We start from the raw sequence: 12,960 nt of genomic DNA on the forward strand, positions 1-12,960 counted from the left end.
AACACTCAGCCGCCTGCCCCATCTGCATCTGAGCCCTTCCCAGAGTGCCTTACTGGGAACAGAATTGAACAGTTTTAACATATTTAACAAAGGTAAAAACGATTCTTATTCTTATCTCCTACAAAGTTCTCCAGGAAAGGCTCTTGAAAACAGCAAACAGCAGTGTGGAGAAGATTCTCGCAAAAGCAAAACAGCTTCCCAGAAGTGAAATGAAAATGGAAAGAAACAAGCCAAGATGTTCACAGCCACTATTCATTCCTTTCCGTGCTCCCCTTTTCTGCCTTGCACGAGTTCCACATCACACTCATTCCAAACTGATCTCACCTCGAAGACCCAGGACTCAGCAAGTCTGAGACCCTCTCCATTGGCTACACACAGTTGCCTTCTCCCTGGTTTGCTTTGAAAGCAATGCTGGACACACCAGAAACCTCCTGATGGAAGATTGTAGAGCACAGTGCTTTGCTCGGCTGTGGCTTCTAGAGACAGGGCATGTGCTCCCGTGGGGTTTCACCCTCGGCAGTGACAATACACGGCAGCAACAAAGGTGATTGCTATGACGCTGGGCAGGGCTCAAGACTCCGTGTCCTGGCTTCCCATGGCAAAGTTCACCTGTTTGGACAGACTCAGCATCCAAACCAGGTTGCTGCTTTTCTGCCTGTGTCAATGAACAGCAGCAGAAAGAAAGCAGCCAGCAGGTTCTTTGCAGAGAGGGCCTTTGCTCCAGGCTGAAAGTGCTGGCTTGGCACAGAGGAGGCAGACAGCTGAGAGCTGAGCTGCTCTCTTGGACTGACATCCAAACTCGGCAAAAAGAGCGTTTTCATTCTTTTATTGTAATCCTCCTAGCAGCAGTCTCCCATTTGCACCTAGAAGCGGACAAGAAAACAGCAACAGCCCCGGGGACGAGGGCACCGCGCCGGGCACGGCCCCGCCGCTGCCGCTGCCCGCCCCGAGCGGCCGGGGAGCAGCGCTGCCCGCAGGGGCTGCATTTCGTCCTGCTCATGGCCTGCTCTGCCCTCCCACGGGGCTGCCTCTGCCCGGCGCTGGCAGGCTCCTCGTTCAGCACTTCCCTCTGCTCCAGGGGGACACAAGGTGCAAGGAGCGGGGCTGGCAGAGGGTGACCTGGGCTGCTGGCAGCTCAAGTCCCGTGTGTTGCGTCTGCCTGAGGGAAAGTTCACGGGCCTTCCAGGGCTGTGCTTTGCATTGGTAGCTGGATGGGTGCTGAGAACAGAGCGGTGTTCTGGCTGCTGCCCAGCAGCGCTGTCCCTCTGCCATTCCTTCCCCCAGCAGAGGGGATGGGAGTGGGCAGGAATCTGGCAGGGGACACAGCCAGGCCAGCGGACCCAAATCAGCCAAGGGGATGTTCCAACCATATGACTCCAGATCAGATGTATAAAGCAAAGGGAGAGAGGAGGAAGGGCACCTTTTCCCCCAGAAGCTGAAGTTTCCATGACTGTTCCAGTTCCAAACTCTTGACCCTTTTTGGAGGCATAAGGTTCTCACCCCGTAGTCTTCCAGTCACCCCCCAGCTGTAGAATTTTAGAGCAGTCAAATTAATCAAGTTCACATTTTCTAGATATTGCTGTGTCATTTTCTTGATATCCATGTGAGAGGGGACACAGTGATGGATGGGTTTGCACAGGAGCTGCAGAGCCCCGGAATGGAGAGCCTGAGTGTCCCAGCAGGATTTGCAGGAGTGTGGAGGGCAGCTGGAAAGAAGATCACGGGCAATATTCTCCTGCCTCCATCTTCCAAGGAAGCTTTGATTCAATCCCTGTCTGCACCATGCCACGGGGCCCCCAGAGGCCTAGGGAGGTGTCTGGGTGGCCCCAGAAGGCGCTGGGCAGGGAAGCATCCTGGGGCACCAGGGAAGGGGCACCAGGGAAGGGGCAGGAACATCCCTGTGGTGCTGGGAGAGACACTCAGAGGGGGCCACCCCTGGGGCCCGGGCAAGAGCTGCATTCAGGCAGCCAAATTCATGCAGGGTCTGCCCGGGCTCTGCCAAGGACCAGTCCAGTGAGCTCCACTCCTGTTTCACCTCTTTGTATTTTCTTTGTATTTCTTTGTATTTATTTCTTTGTATTTATCCTTACTATTATCTTTGTATTTGTTGACCCTCAAAATGCCATTAGAAATCATTTTCCCTCAAAATAAATACTGACTTATTTTAGTGTGCTGCTTTGGACAAATTTGGAGGAAAATATCCTCTGACAGAAGGCAGGTTACAACCAGCCCTCTCCCACCAGGTCTGGGAAAAAATATTTTCCTCTGAGAAAAGTGAAAGAGAAAAAGAACCTCTTTATTTAACAAACACACAGGAAAAGGATAATAATGCTGAATACTAAAACCTCTCGCTGTGGAGAGAAACCTGGGAAGATTTCAGAGTCCTTCTGTAGGTGTGCTCTCTCTCCTCCTCCTTGGAGCTGGGTTGGTGTCCTCCAGGGCCTCGGTGGAAAATTCTCCCGGTGTGTTCTGACGTTGAAACAGTCCAGAAGAGAAGAAGGGAAAAAGCCCAAGTCCCAGGAAAACAAACTTCAACTCTCCGTCTCCCTCCGGAGAAAAGGAGCCGAAAGCGCGCTGCAAAGCAAGCAGGGCGCTCCCTCCGCTCTTCTCGCTGCCGCAGCAGAACGCAGAGGAGTGTGTGTCTGTGTCCTTGAACAACCGCTTTGAAAAGTTCGCTCGGTTTTTTCTCTCTCCCCCGTTGGGCTCAGTTTAAAGGCACAGAAAGGCACAGGATTGATTTCTGGGCAGAGAGCAGCGATAGGGGATACACATCATAAAGTCACCCCCAGACAGGAATGTACGGAGCTGGAGAGCTCTACAGTCCTGTGTCTTTAGTTACAAGGGTGTGGAAGTGTCGATGGGTCCTTTGGTAATCGCACAGTTCTGTATCGGTTCCCGCCGTGCGGAGCCATTTTTATACAGAAGTCGGTGTATTCACACAGCACAGATTGTTGTGTTTTCCTGTGTATCAATTTCTGTGTAAACCTGCATCCCGTTGTACAGTTTTATCAATGTATGAATTTCTGTGTAAAGCTGCGTGGCCTTGTAGAGTTTGGTTCAGGCTCTGTGGGTGTTGAGAGAGTGCGATGAATGTTTGGCTTTCTCTCCAGACGTGTATCTGTACAGGCACCACCGTGTGACCCGTCAGACATTTAACTGTGTGAAGCAAAAGGGATCTTCGCATCTTTCCATATGGACAGCAGAGATGGAACAATCTGCAGGAAGGTCATAGGAGAGATCCCGCCCCGGGCACCGGCACAACAGAGCCAGCCTGGGCACAGGGAGGGAATTTATTCCCAACCAAATCCCAGCAGCACAAGGAGAAGGCAAAGAAATCTCTCCAACACCTTCTCCCCACCCAGCGGGGATCACCCGGAACGGGGGTCACCAGGGCTCTGCCCAACGGGGGTCACTGGGGATCATCCAACGCCGATCCTCCCACGGGGGATGGAGCTGGAGCAGCGCACGAAGCTCTTCCCACACTTGGGACACTCGCAGGGCTTCCCTTAGTGGTGCCTCCGTTGGTGTTGGGTCAAATTTGAGCTCTGGGAAAAGCTCTTCCCACACTGGGGACACTCGTAGGGCCTCTCCCCGGTGTGGATTCGCCGGTGGATGATAAGGTTGGAGTTGTGTTTGAAGCCCTTCCTGCAGTCGGGGCAGCGGAAGGGCCTCTCCTCTCTGTGAATCCGCTGGTGCACAAGGAGATTGGAGCTGGTGTGAAACCTCTTCCCACACTCAGAACACTCGTAGGGCCTCTCCCCAGTGTGGGTGCGCTGGTGTACCTTCAGTTCGGAGCTGTGCCAGAAGCTCTTCCAACAATCCAAGCACACATAGGGCCCTTCCCTGGTGTGGACCACCTGGTGTTTGATCAGGTTGGAGCTGCTGGTGAAGCCCTTCCCACATTCCCCACACTCATAGGGCCTCTCCCCAGTGTGGATCCTCTGGTGCTGGATGAGGGTGGAGCTCTGGCTGAAGCCTGTCCCACATTCCCCACACTCGTAGGGCCTCTCCCCAGTGTGGATCCTCTGGTGCTGGATCAGGTTGGTGCTCCTGCTGAAGCTCTTCCCACATTCTCCACACTCATAGGGCCTCTCCCCAGTGTGGATCCTCTGGTGTTCCCTAAGCCTGAAGTTCCACCTGAAGCTCATCCCACATTCCCCACACTCATAAGGCTTTTCCCCAGTGTGGATCCTCTGGTGTTCCCTCAGCCTGAAATTCCACCTGAAGCTCTTCCCACATTCCAAGCACTTGTGGGGCTTCTCCCCGCCCTGAGGCTTCTCCCCCACCTCCAAGCTCCCCCTGGATCTCCGGCTGCCTTCCCGGCACAGGGAGGCTCTTTCCTCCTTGGATCTCTCTGGGCTGCGTTTGCAGCCCCTCCTCGTGCAGCATCTCCGGGGCTTTTCCTCCTCCTCCATCCGGCCACGCCTTGGGAATGACAAATCCTGGTTTGGGGGGAAAAGCAAGGGGTGAGCACCTTGGGCTGGGGGTTCCTCCTCCCCAAGTCCATCACCAGGCATCTTGTGTCTGTAAACACCTCCAAAACACCACGATTCAGACCAAAATGCCCCGAAACATCAAGACACAGAGCCAAATCTCCCAAAACATCAAGATTCAGACAAAATCCCCTCCAAATTATAAAGATTCAGCCCCCACAAAAATACCAAAGCACCAACATGGAGACCAAAAACCTCAGAAACACCAAGATTCACTCCCGGGAAAATCGTGGATCCTCCTCCCTGATCACCTGCTGGATGGGGGGGGCAACGCTCCTGGGGCTGGGGGAGGCTGCAGATACAGCGAGTGCTGGAACCTTGCGGTGCCTCCTCTTCCTGCTCCTCCTCCTCCTCCTGTGTCCCTACTCTTCCTCACACTCCTCTTCCTCACACTACTCCTTCTCCTGCAGAATCCCACCTGCTGCTCCCACGTCCATCCTTTCACCATTCTGCTCTCCAGCCCTGCTCCTCCAGCCGTTCTCCTCCTCCCCCCAGGCCCAGCACCCACCCCTGGCTCGCTCTGCCCTCCAGAGCTCTCGGATCCCACAGCACCAGCAGGGATGCAGCTGCGGCAGCTCGGGCTGCGGCAGCGCTGGGCTCTCGGCCGCTCCTGCCCGCACTCGGCCCCCGCCGCAGCCACTTCTGCCAGCACAGCACGGGCCGGCCCGGCCTTGGCGCTCCCCCCCTCCCACCTCCCCAAATTCCCCTCGCGGGGGGCGCCAAGGCCGGGCCACACGGGGGCTCCAGCTGGGGAGCGCCGGGCGCTGCGGCTCTGCCTGGCAACTGCTGACTCACCAGCGCCGCGCCTTCTGATTGGCTGAGCGCTGCCTGAGGGCCGCGCCTGCACCAAGGGGGGACACCCTGCTCCAGGGGGGATGGCCCGAAAACCGGGCACCCCCAGCGAACGAACAACAGCAACGCCTCCCTACAAACACATGCTCTCAATCTGCTCGGACACAGCCACACCGACTTGGACACAAGCAAGTGACACCACAAACCATCAGCTCCACAAAATGGCACTGATTGACACACACTGCTGCTCAGCCAAGCTCCTGCTCAATTCCTCAACTTCCAGAACAACAACAAAGCCTCAACACAACCATGGACATCGTGTCCTATACAAAAGGGGACAATGTGGAGGCAGTTTAAATTAAATGTCCTTAAATACCTCTGGGTATTTAAGGACATGGACACCCAGCAGGGGTAAAAAAGGGAAGTTGAGAAGGGGTCTCAGCAGCAGGGGACGGATGGTGTTGGTGTGCTGGGAAAGGATTGGTTGAAGGCAGGGTGCAGGAATATGGTTAAGGCAAACAGCAGCAGGAGGAATCTATGTGGTAAGAAAGGAAAAGGAAGATGGAAAAGAGCAGGAAGAGAAAAAAGTGAGGACTGGGGGGCTTTTCAGCAACATCTTATCCTCAAAATTTGCCAGCTGATCCAGATCGTCTGTATTCCTGGTCTCCAGGACAGGGAAACAATGAAGTTCAGGATCTCAGGGTGTTTCTCTGTGGTGGAGAGCAGCAGGACAGGGCAGCACGGGCTGGGGGCCTGTGGGGAGCTGCGGGGCCGGGCCGGGGCTGTGGGGCAGCCGGGGCTCAGCGCCGGGCACTGCCTGACCCCAACACCCCCCGGGCAGGGCCGGCACTGGCCCCCAGCCCCCAGGAGGCTGCGGGATGTGGAAGGATCAGGATTTTCTTTTATCAATCTTGTTTGGGTCCCTGGAGAAACGAATGATTGTGCAGAAAGCTCAGCAGCTGTCAGAGGATGAGCACCCACAGGCACTGAGGGGGCTGCAGGAGAGGCACAAGAAGCCCCTGCAGCACTTGGCCAGAAAGGCTCAGCAGGGGAATGCAAGAAGGGATGAGCAAAAGGCCAAGGTGAAGGCAAAGGACATGGCAGAGTTTCTACAGCCCCCCAGGGATGAACCGCAGGGCCCAAGGGGGCCCCAGCACCCAGGGGACGGCGGCGGCCACAAGCACCTGGCACAGGCATTGCCCTCCTCGGCACGGCAGAGCCCACCCAAACAGCCCCTGCCAAGGAATCAGGGCTCCAGCTGCAGGCCACAAGGACACTGCAAGCACAGACAGCAGCACCCTCAGCACCAGCAAGTCCACCCCTGATGGACATGGATTGTCAGGGCTCTCAGAGCTCCCAGCACACCAGGGACCCACCGCACCAGAGCCCTTGAGAACATTCAGGGCGCCTCTGGATCGAGACGAGGCCGCTCCTGATGGACGCAGGGGCCTCTCGATCCACTCCGAATCTGAGACCTAAGGGGGGAAATTGTCAAGAAGTTCTTTCATTATTCAGGCAATAAGTGGGAAAGATGAGCAGGGGTGTTTTATTCAACCACTATTCATAGATGTGGGGGATGGGTTTGAAATGCATCAATTTCTGTTTGTTCCTAATTGTGATTGTAATTTACTGGGAAGGGATTTGGTGGCTCAAGTGGGAATGCAAATTCATATTGTCAAAGGAGATACAGAGGCTAATGCTGCTGGACCTTGGTGTCAAATGTCTGCCAAGGCCTCTGCTGAGGGGAACCCAGAAGTGTGGGCAGCCCCAGGGAAATAGGGAAAATCAGATATGGAGCCTCTCCAAATTCCTCTGAAGCAACCAGGACAAGTGGTGTCTAAAAGCAATACCCTGTTCCAAGGGAGGCAAGGAAGGGGTTACAGCCTTTTACTGAGGCCCTGCTAAAGGCAGCGCTTCTGGAGCCAGGCATCTCTCCCTGCAACACTCCTCTCCTGCCAGCCAAGAAACCCCATCATGGACACCAGAAGGAAAGCACAATTTTCAAGGCTTCAAAAGCAGATTAACTGAGCCTCCTGCCCTGGCCCTCCCAGACAATAGACTCAGACAGGGGAACTCATTTTACAGGAAAGATCCTTCAGGCCGTTCTGGCTGCTTTAGGAACACAGTGGGACGTCCAGACCTCCTGGCACCCCCAGAGTCTGGCTCGGGTAGAAAGAATGAATGGGGAAATAAAGAAACACCTTCTGAAGCTGCTGAGAGAAACCAAGATGCCACGGGTACAGCAGCTGCCATTGGCTTTGGCAAGAAGAAGAGCCAGACCCAGGGCAGATATTCAATTATCACCCCTGGAATTGAGGTTTGCAATTCCTCACCCTGGGAATTCTCGACCTAGTGGGGGGTGGAGAGCAGGGATGTCTGTTTCAAGCAGTCTGTGGCCACAGTCCTGTCTCTTGTGAAATCTCTTCCACAGGAAGCTCGGCTGGCACAGACCCTGCCTTGGGACTTTAAGGAATGTTACACCACTCAGTGGAGATGAGCTTAACATCTCAACAGACTGGGAATAGCCCAAAAGATACCCAAAAAAGATAACGACCATCAACAAAACATCAACGCCCATCAGCAAACATCAAGGAACAGCTACCCCAGACACTGCCCCCGGCACAGCTGGAGACCCCTGCTCTGGAAAAGGCTGAGAAGGAAATCAAGGAGTGTGCACCTAATTAACATCAGAGGCCAAGCAATCCGGGGCCAATAGGAAACCAAATACTAAGAACTACCCAACTTGGAACCAATGAACATTAAACCTACGGATTTCTATGGGTTTAGACTGTGTAAAGTTGAGGAAAAATTGAGTAAAACTCGTGTGCCATGGAATGATTTTCTCTGCACACCCGGGCTATGTGTGCATGAAATTATTTCTGTTGCACATCCTGGCCAGAATAAAGTAATGCCTTGATCCTCTAATGCTAAAAAGGTCCTTGGAGAGTTTTTGTTCTTCCTGCAGTTTCTGTGACAAGATTACAGCATTAGAATGTTTTTTCTTAATAATCCTACTCTGATATTGTCAGTTGGGTTTGGGCCAAAGGTGTGAGAGTCAATTTTTAGTCCGAGGAGAAGAACCAAAAATCTTTATTGCTTTGGGGCATTTTTGTGTATGTGTGTGCGTGGCTGTTAGTGATGGCAGAATTTTGGAATGGGTTTGTCAATGTTCACCTGTAGGCTGCATTTTGCAAAACTGGAAGAGCTTTAAAACTGACCCTTTTCCTCATAAACAGTTAAAAAATATTTTAAAAAAAAAAAGGGGTGGAAAAAGCCGCTTTTGGGGGGGCCACTTGTGACTCACCTGATGGCTGCCCTGGAAGAGAAGCTTCCTTCCAGGCAGCCAGCAGAGGAGCTTTAGAAATGCAAATTAACTCTGCTGCGGGAAGTGTGCACAATGTCCCAGGCTCTCCTTGCCTGCCACAGGAATTGGGCTGATTCCCTCTGCCCCTCACCCCAAGCTCTGCCTCCCTGCACTGACGGAATTTGCATCGCTAAAGGCAGAGCCCACACTGAGCATCTCTGACTCTGCAACAGAAATCCCTGAAGCTGAAAAGGAAAACAGCAAACGGAGAATGTTGGGAGAACTTCACTCACAAAAGCGGGGGGGAATCATCCCTCTCCCCACTCCAACATCTGCTGGCACTCTCTGTGTTATACAGGGTGGGTTTGACCACTGGGCTGCTTTTGCTGCCACAAGTTCAGTGAAATCACTTGGGAATCCAAGGATGTGATGATTTAATCAGAGAAAAGAGGTCAATTGATGCATCCCTTGCTGGAGGGAGCGCCCAAAATGGGGAAAAGATGAACAGCCAACAAGAACAAATCCTACAACACCATGGAGCAGCCCCTGGGAACCCGAACAAATTCATACCAGGTGCCAGAGAACCCACTGATCATTTCAATGCATCATTAGATTACAAGCTGTCCTCCAAATCATAACCAAGCACACAGCTCCAGCTCCTGACCTTCTCACCCACCAATCCACTCCCATGAGCAACGCCACATTTCACCCTGGGATGCCATCAGATTCTCTTCCAGCAGAAGGACCAGCAGGTTGTGGAAAATTAAATGACTCAAAGTGCTCCTGGCACAGAGATGGCCAAGGAAAAGTGGTGAAACAGAGAGCAAAGGAAATAAAACTTCACAGAGCCATGACTATCGGATGTTATACAAAGTGGGGGTGCACATTAAGGGGCACATGCAGCAGGCGGATCGGGAAGTCTGTACCTTCCAAGGACCTCAGCCACTGCGGAAAGGGACACGGAGATGCGGCCGGGCAAATCGGCATAAAAAGGAGGCTGCGTCCTCCAACACTTGGACAGACCCCACGGGAAATGCCCCGTGGCCTCTCCCTTTGTCCACGAATAAAGTTACTTTTACACGACTCCTCCGCTCCTCTGGGGACACAAACCTCTGGCCACGGGAACTTTCCCGCACACTGCCGGCCACGGGGCAGCCACCTCTGTCCTACCCACAGCAGCCGGGACGAGCCAGCGCTGCTCCGGCACCGGCTCCTGCCGAGGCAGCAGCGGGAAGGAGACCGCGGGCAGCCGCTCCCGCAGCGCCCTCACGCCAGGGCGAACACGGCGCCCACACGGCACAACGAACCCGCCACAGCCCCCTGCCGCCCCCTCCGCCCGCAGCCAGCCCCGAGCCCCGCCAGAACCGAGCGCGGCTCCCACCTGCGCTGGGGCCGCCTCCGAGCTCCGCCGCCGCCTCACCGGGCTCCGGCCGCCGCCGCCGCTCCCGGGCCCGCACAGACGCTCCGCCAATGGCGCCTCTGCTGCGCCACGGCCGCCCTGCCGGCGGCTCCGGGCCCGGGCTGCTCCCCGCTCCGACCAATCAGCGCGCCAGAACCACGACTGACGGCAGCACCGCCCAATCGGAGCGAGGGGCGGGCTCTGCACACGGCCCAGCCCCGCCCCGCGCTCCCAGCGCCCCCCGGGCTGCGTGAGGGGAAAGCCGCAGCTGAGGAGCAGCCCTGGAACGGGCCCGGCCCGAGCCGCCATTCAGCTGAGAAGAGAAACAAAGCTCTCCGCTGCTCCCGGCCCGACCTGCCCAGCCCTGCGTGTCGGGTGCCTCCGGCTCCTTGGGAAGCCCTGCAGCCTCGCTACTCCCGCCCCTAATTCGGAGCCTCAGTGCATGGCTTTGATTTCCCCGAGAAAGGGAAAACCGCCCCAAACCCCTTTGGCTGAGTGCACGAGGGGAGAGATTTGTGGCAGAAAACTCCCAAAGTCGTTTTTCCCCAGCTTGGGAAGAACAGCCCAAGCCAAGCGGAGCTGGGACCCCCCAGCAGCGCCTCTCTGCCGCCCCAGCTGAAGCCCTCGCTGGCTGCTCCAGGCTGGATGGGCAGACTGGGAGCACTGGGAAGGGGCCCCGGCTCGGGCCGCAGCCCCCGGGGCAGCCCCACGGCCCCACGGCAGCTCCAAGGCTCCGCCAGCCGGGATGGAACGTGGGAGGGGGAGCAGGGCAAGGGCCGGGGCTGTCGGTGCCCAGGGGACACAAGGGACAGCGGGGGCACTGCACAAGCATTTCATGCAAAAGATAAAATCATAAGGAAGACAAAAGCAACAGCAACAGTGGCACCATAGCCCAGGGGCACACAGGAACATGTCCCACTGGAATGGGGGGACGCTGGCCCGATGTCAGGCACCCACCACAGCCGCTCTCTCCCTGCCCTCCACAGCCGGACAGGAGACAGAAAATTTAACCAAGGGCTTATGAGCTGAGGACCAACAGATTTCCCTTATCAAACACTGTCACAGGCAGGCTTGAAACTGGAGATACGAATTTATTGCTATCAAACTCAGAGCAGGATAAGGAGAATTAAAAGAAGGCCCTTCAAAACTTCTTCCTCCCACCCCTCCCTCCTTCCAGCTCCACCTCCCACCCCGGCAGTGCAGGACACAGGGAATTGGGGCCGTGCTCAGTTCATCCCCGGTGCTTTCTCCCGCTGCTCAGGGACAGGAGTCGTTCCCCTGCTGCACTCTGGGCTCCCTCCCACTAGACAGTTCTCCAGGAACTTCTCCAGCCTGAGTCCGTCCCACGGGCAGCAGTCCCCTCACACTGCTGCAGCCCCGGGGGTCACTCTGCCCCGGGGTCAGTCCTGCAAGGACAGGCTGCTCCGGCAGGGCCCCTCTGTCCACGGGTCTCCCACGGGGTCACAGCCTCTCCTCAGGCATCCCCTGCTCCAGTGGGCTCCTCCAGGGGCTGTGGGGTATCTCTGCATCCCCGGGGATCTCTGCATCTGGCACCTCCATCTTTGGAGCCACCATGGATTGGCACTGCTGGACACAGAGGAAGCTTCCAGAACCTTCTCCCAGAATCCACCCTGTAGTCCCCCTGCTACCAAAACCAGATGGAGCAAACCCAATATAGCCCAAAAAATGGGGTCCCAGATATCCAGGAGCTCAGATGCACCCCAAAATGGGGATGGAGATGTTCAGGTGTGCCCAAAAATGAGGCCCCAGCTGAGGGCGTTCTCTGCTTGGCAGCAACTGTGCCCTCTGCAACTGCACATGGACAGGAAATACAAAGAAGCCCAGGAGCTGAGAGAAGGACTGGGAGAGATCCCGCCCCGAGCACCGGCACGGGCACAACAGAGCCAGCCTGGGCACAGGGAGGGAATTTATTCCCAACCAAATCCCAGCAGCACAAGGAGAAGGCAAAGAAATCTCTCCAACACCTTCCCCCCACCCAGCGGGGATCACCCGGAACGGGGGTCACCAGGGCTCTGCCCCACGGGGGTCACTGGGGATCATCCAACGCCGATCCTCCCACGGGGGATGGAGCTGGAGCAGCGCACGAAGCTCTTCCCGCACTCGGGGCACTCGCAGGGCTTCCTTTAGCGGTGCCTCTGTTGGTGTTTGGTCAAGGCAGAGCTGCTGGAGAAGCTCTTCCCACACTGGGGACACTCGTAGGGCCTCTCCCTGGTGTGGATGCGCTGGTGGATGATGAGGTGGGCGTTGCATTTGAAGCCCTTCCTGCAGTCAGGGCAGCGGAAGGGCCTCTCATCTGTGTGAATCCACTGATGTCTGAGGAGATCGGAGCTCCTCTGAAACCTCTTCCCACACTCCTCACACTTGTAGCACCGTTCCCCAGTGTGGATCCTCTGGTGCCGGATCAGGTCGGAGTTGTAGCTGAAGCCCTTCCCACACTCAGGACACTCGTAGGGCCTCTCCCTGGTGTGGATGCACCAGTGCCTGAGGAGTTGGAAGTTTTGATTGAAGCCCTTCCCACAGTTGCAGCAGCAGAAGGGCCTCTCCTCTGTGTGAATCCGCTGATGTACGAGGAGATCGGAGCTGGTCTGAAACCTCTTCCCACACTCAAAACACTTGTAGCACCATTCCCCAGTGTGGATCCTCTGGTGCCGGATCAGGCAGGAGTTGTAGCTGAAGCCCTTCCCACACTCAGGACACTCGTAGGGCCTCTCCCTGGTGTGGATGCACCGGTGGGTGACGAGGTTGGAGTTTTGCTTGAAGCCCTTCCCGCAGTCAGGGCAGCGGAAGGGCCTCTCATCTGTGTGATTCCTCTGATGCTTGAGGAGATCGGAGCTGCTTGGAAACCTCTTCCCATACTCAGAACACTCGTAGGGCCTCTCCCTGGTGTGGGTGAGCCGGTGTCCCCACAGGCTGGAGCTCCGGCAGAAGCTCTTCCCACATTCCCCACACTC

The 12,960-nt window shown here is 56.0% G+C and overlaps 3 protein-coding genes across 3 annotated transcripts in view; all 3 read right to left on the reverse strand.

The window, feature by feature from the left end:
* LOC116436928 (zinc finger protein 436-like) overlaps positions 1–12,960 on the reverse strand; it is a 337,104-nt gene that overhangs the window by 262,146 nt on the left and 61,998 nt on the right. The gene's annotated exons all lie outside the window — the stretch shown is intronic.
* LOC116436936 lies at positions 5,407–10,894 on the reverse strand. The gene is made up of 2 exons (XM_032094393.1): positions 9,971–10,894; positions 5,407–6,760 (listed from the first exon to the last, which is right to left on the reverse strand). The coding sequence occupies exons 1-2, from the start codon at positions 10,295–10,297 to the stop codon at positions 6,395–6,397; spliced, it is 693 nt and encodes a 230-aa protein (XP_031950284.1). The 5' UTR covers positions 10,298–10,894; the 3' UTR covers positions 5,407–6,394.
* LOC116436913 (zinc finger protein 239-like) overlaps positions 11,850–12,960 on the reverse strand; it is a 64,103-nt gene continuing 62,992 nt past the window's right edge. Inside the window, exon 3 of the mRNA XM_032094361.1 lies at positions 11,850–12,883. Coding sequence (XP_031950252.1) covers positions 12,133–12,883 — 751 coding nt within the window. The 3' untranslated portion in view covers positions 11,850–12,132. The remainder of the gene's footprint in view (positions 12,884–12,960) is intronic.

The sequence above is a fragment of the Corvus moneduloides genome, chromosome 31 (genome assembly GCF_009650955.1).
Source record: "Corvus moneduloides isolate bCorMon1 chromosome 31, bCorMon1.pri, whole genome shotgun sequence".
In the NCBI taxonomy this organism is placed as follows: domain Eukaryota; kingdom Metazoa; phylum Chordata; class Aves; order Passeriformes; family Corvidae; genus Corvus; species Corvus moneduloides.

Bases quoted from the DNA above. Each gene is read 5' to 3' on its own strand.
- LOC116436936 (XM_032094393.1), bottom strand. From the start codon at position 10,297: ATGGCGGCTCGGGCCGGGCCCGTTCCAGGGCTGCTCCTCAGCTGCGGC. The intron at 6,761-9,970 runs GTGGGAGCCGCG...TTCCCCCCTTAG, and splicing joins CGGAGGCGGCCCCAGCGCAG to GTCTCAGATTCGGAGTGGAT.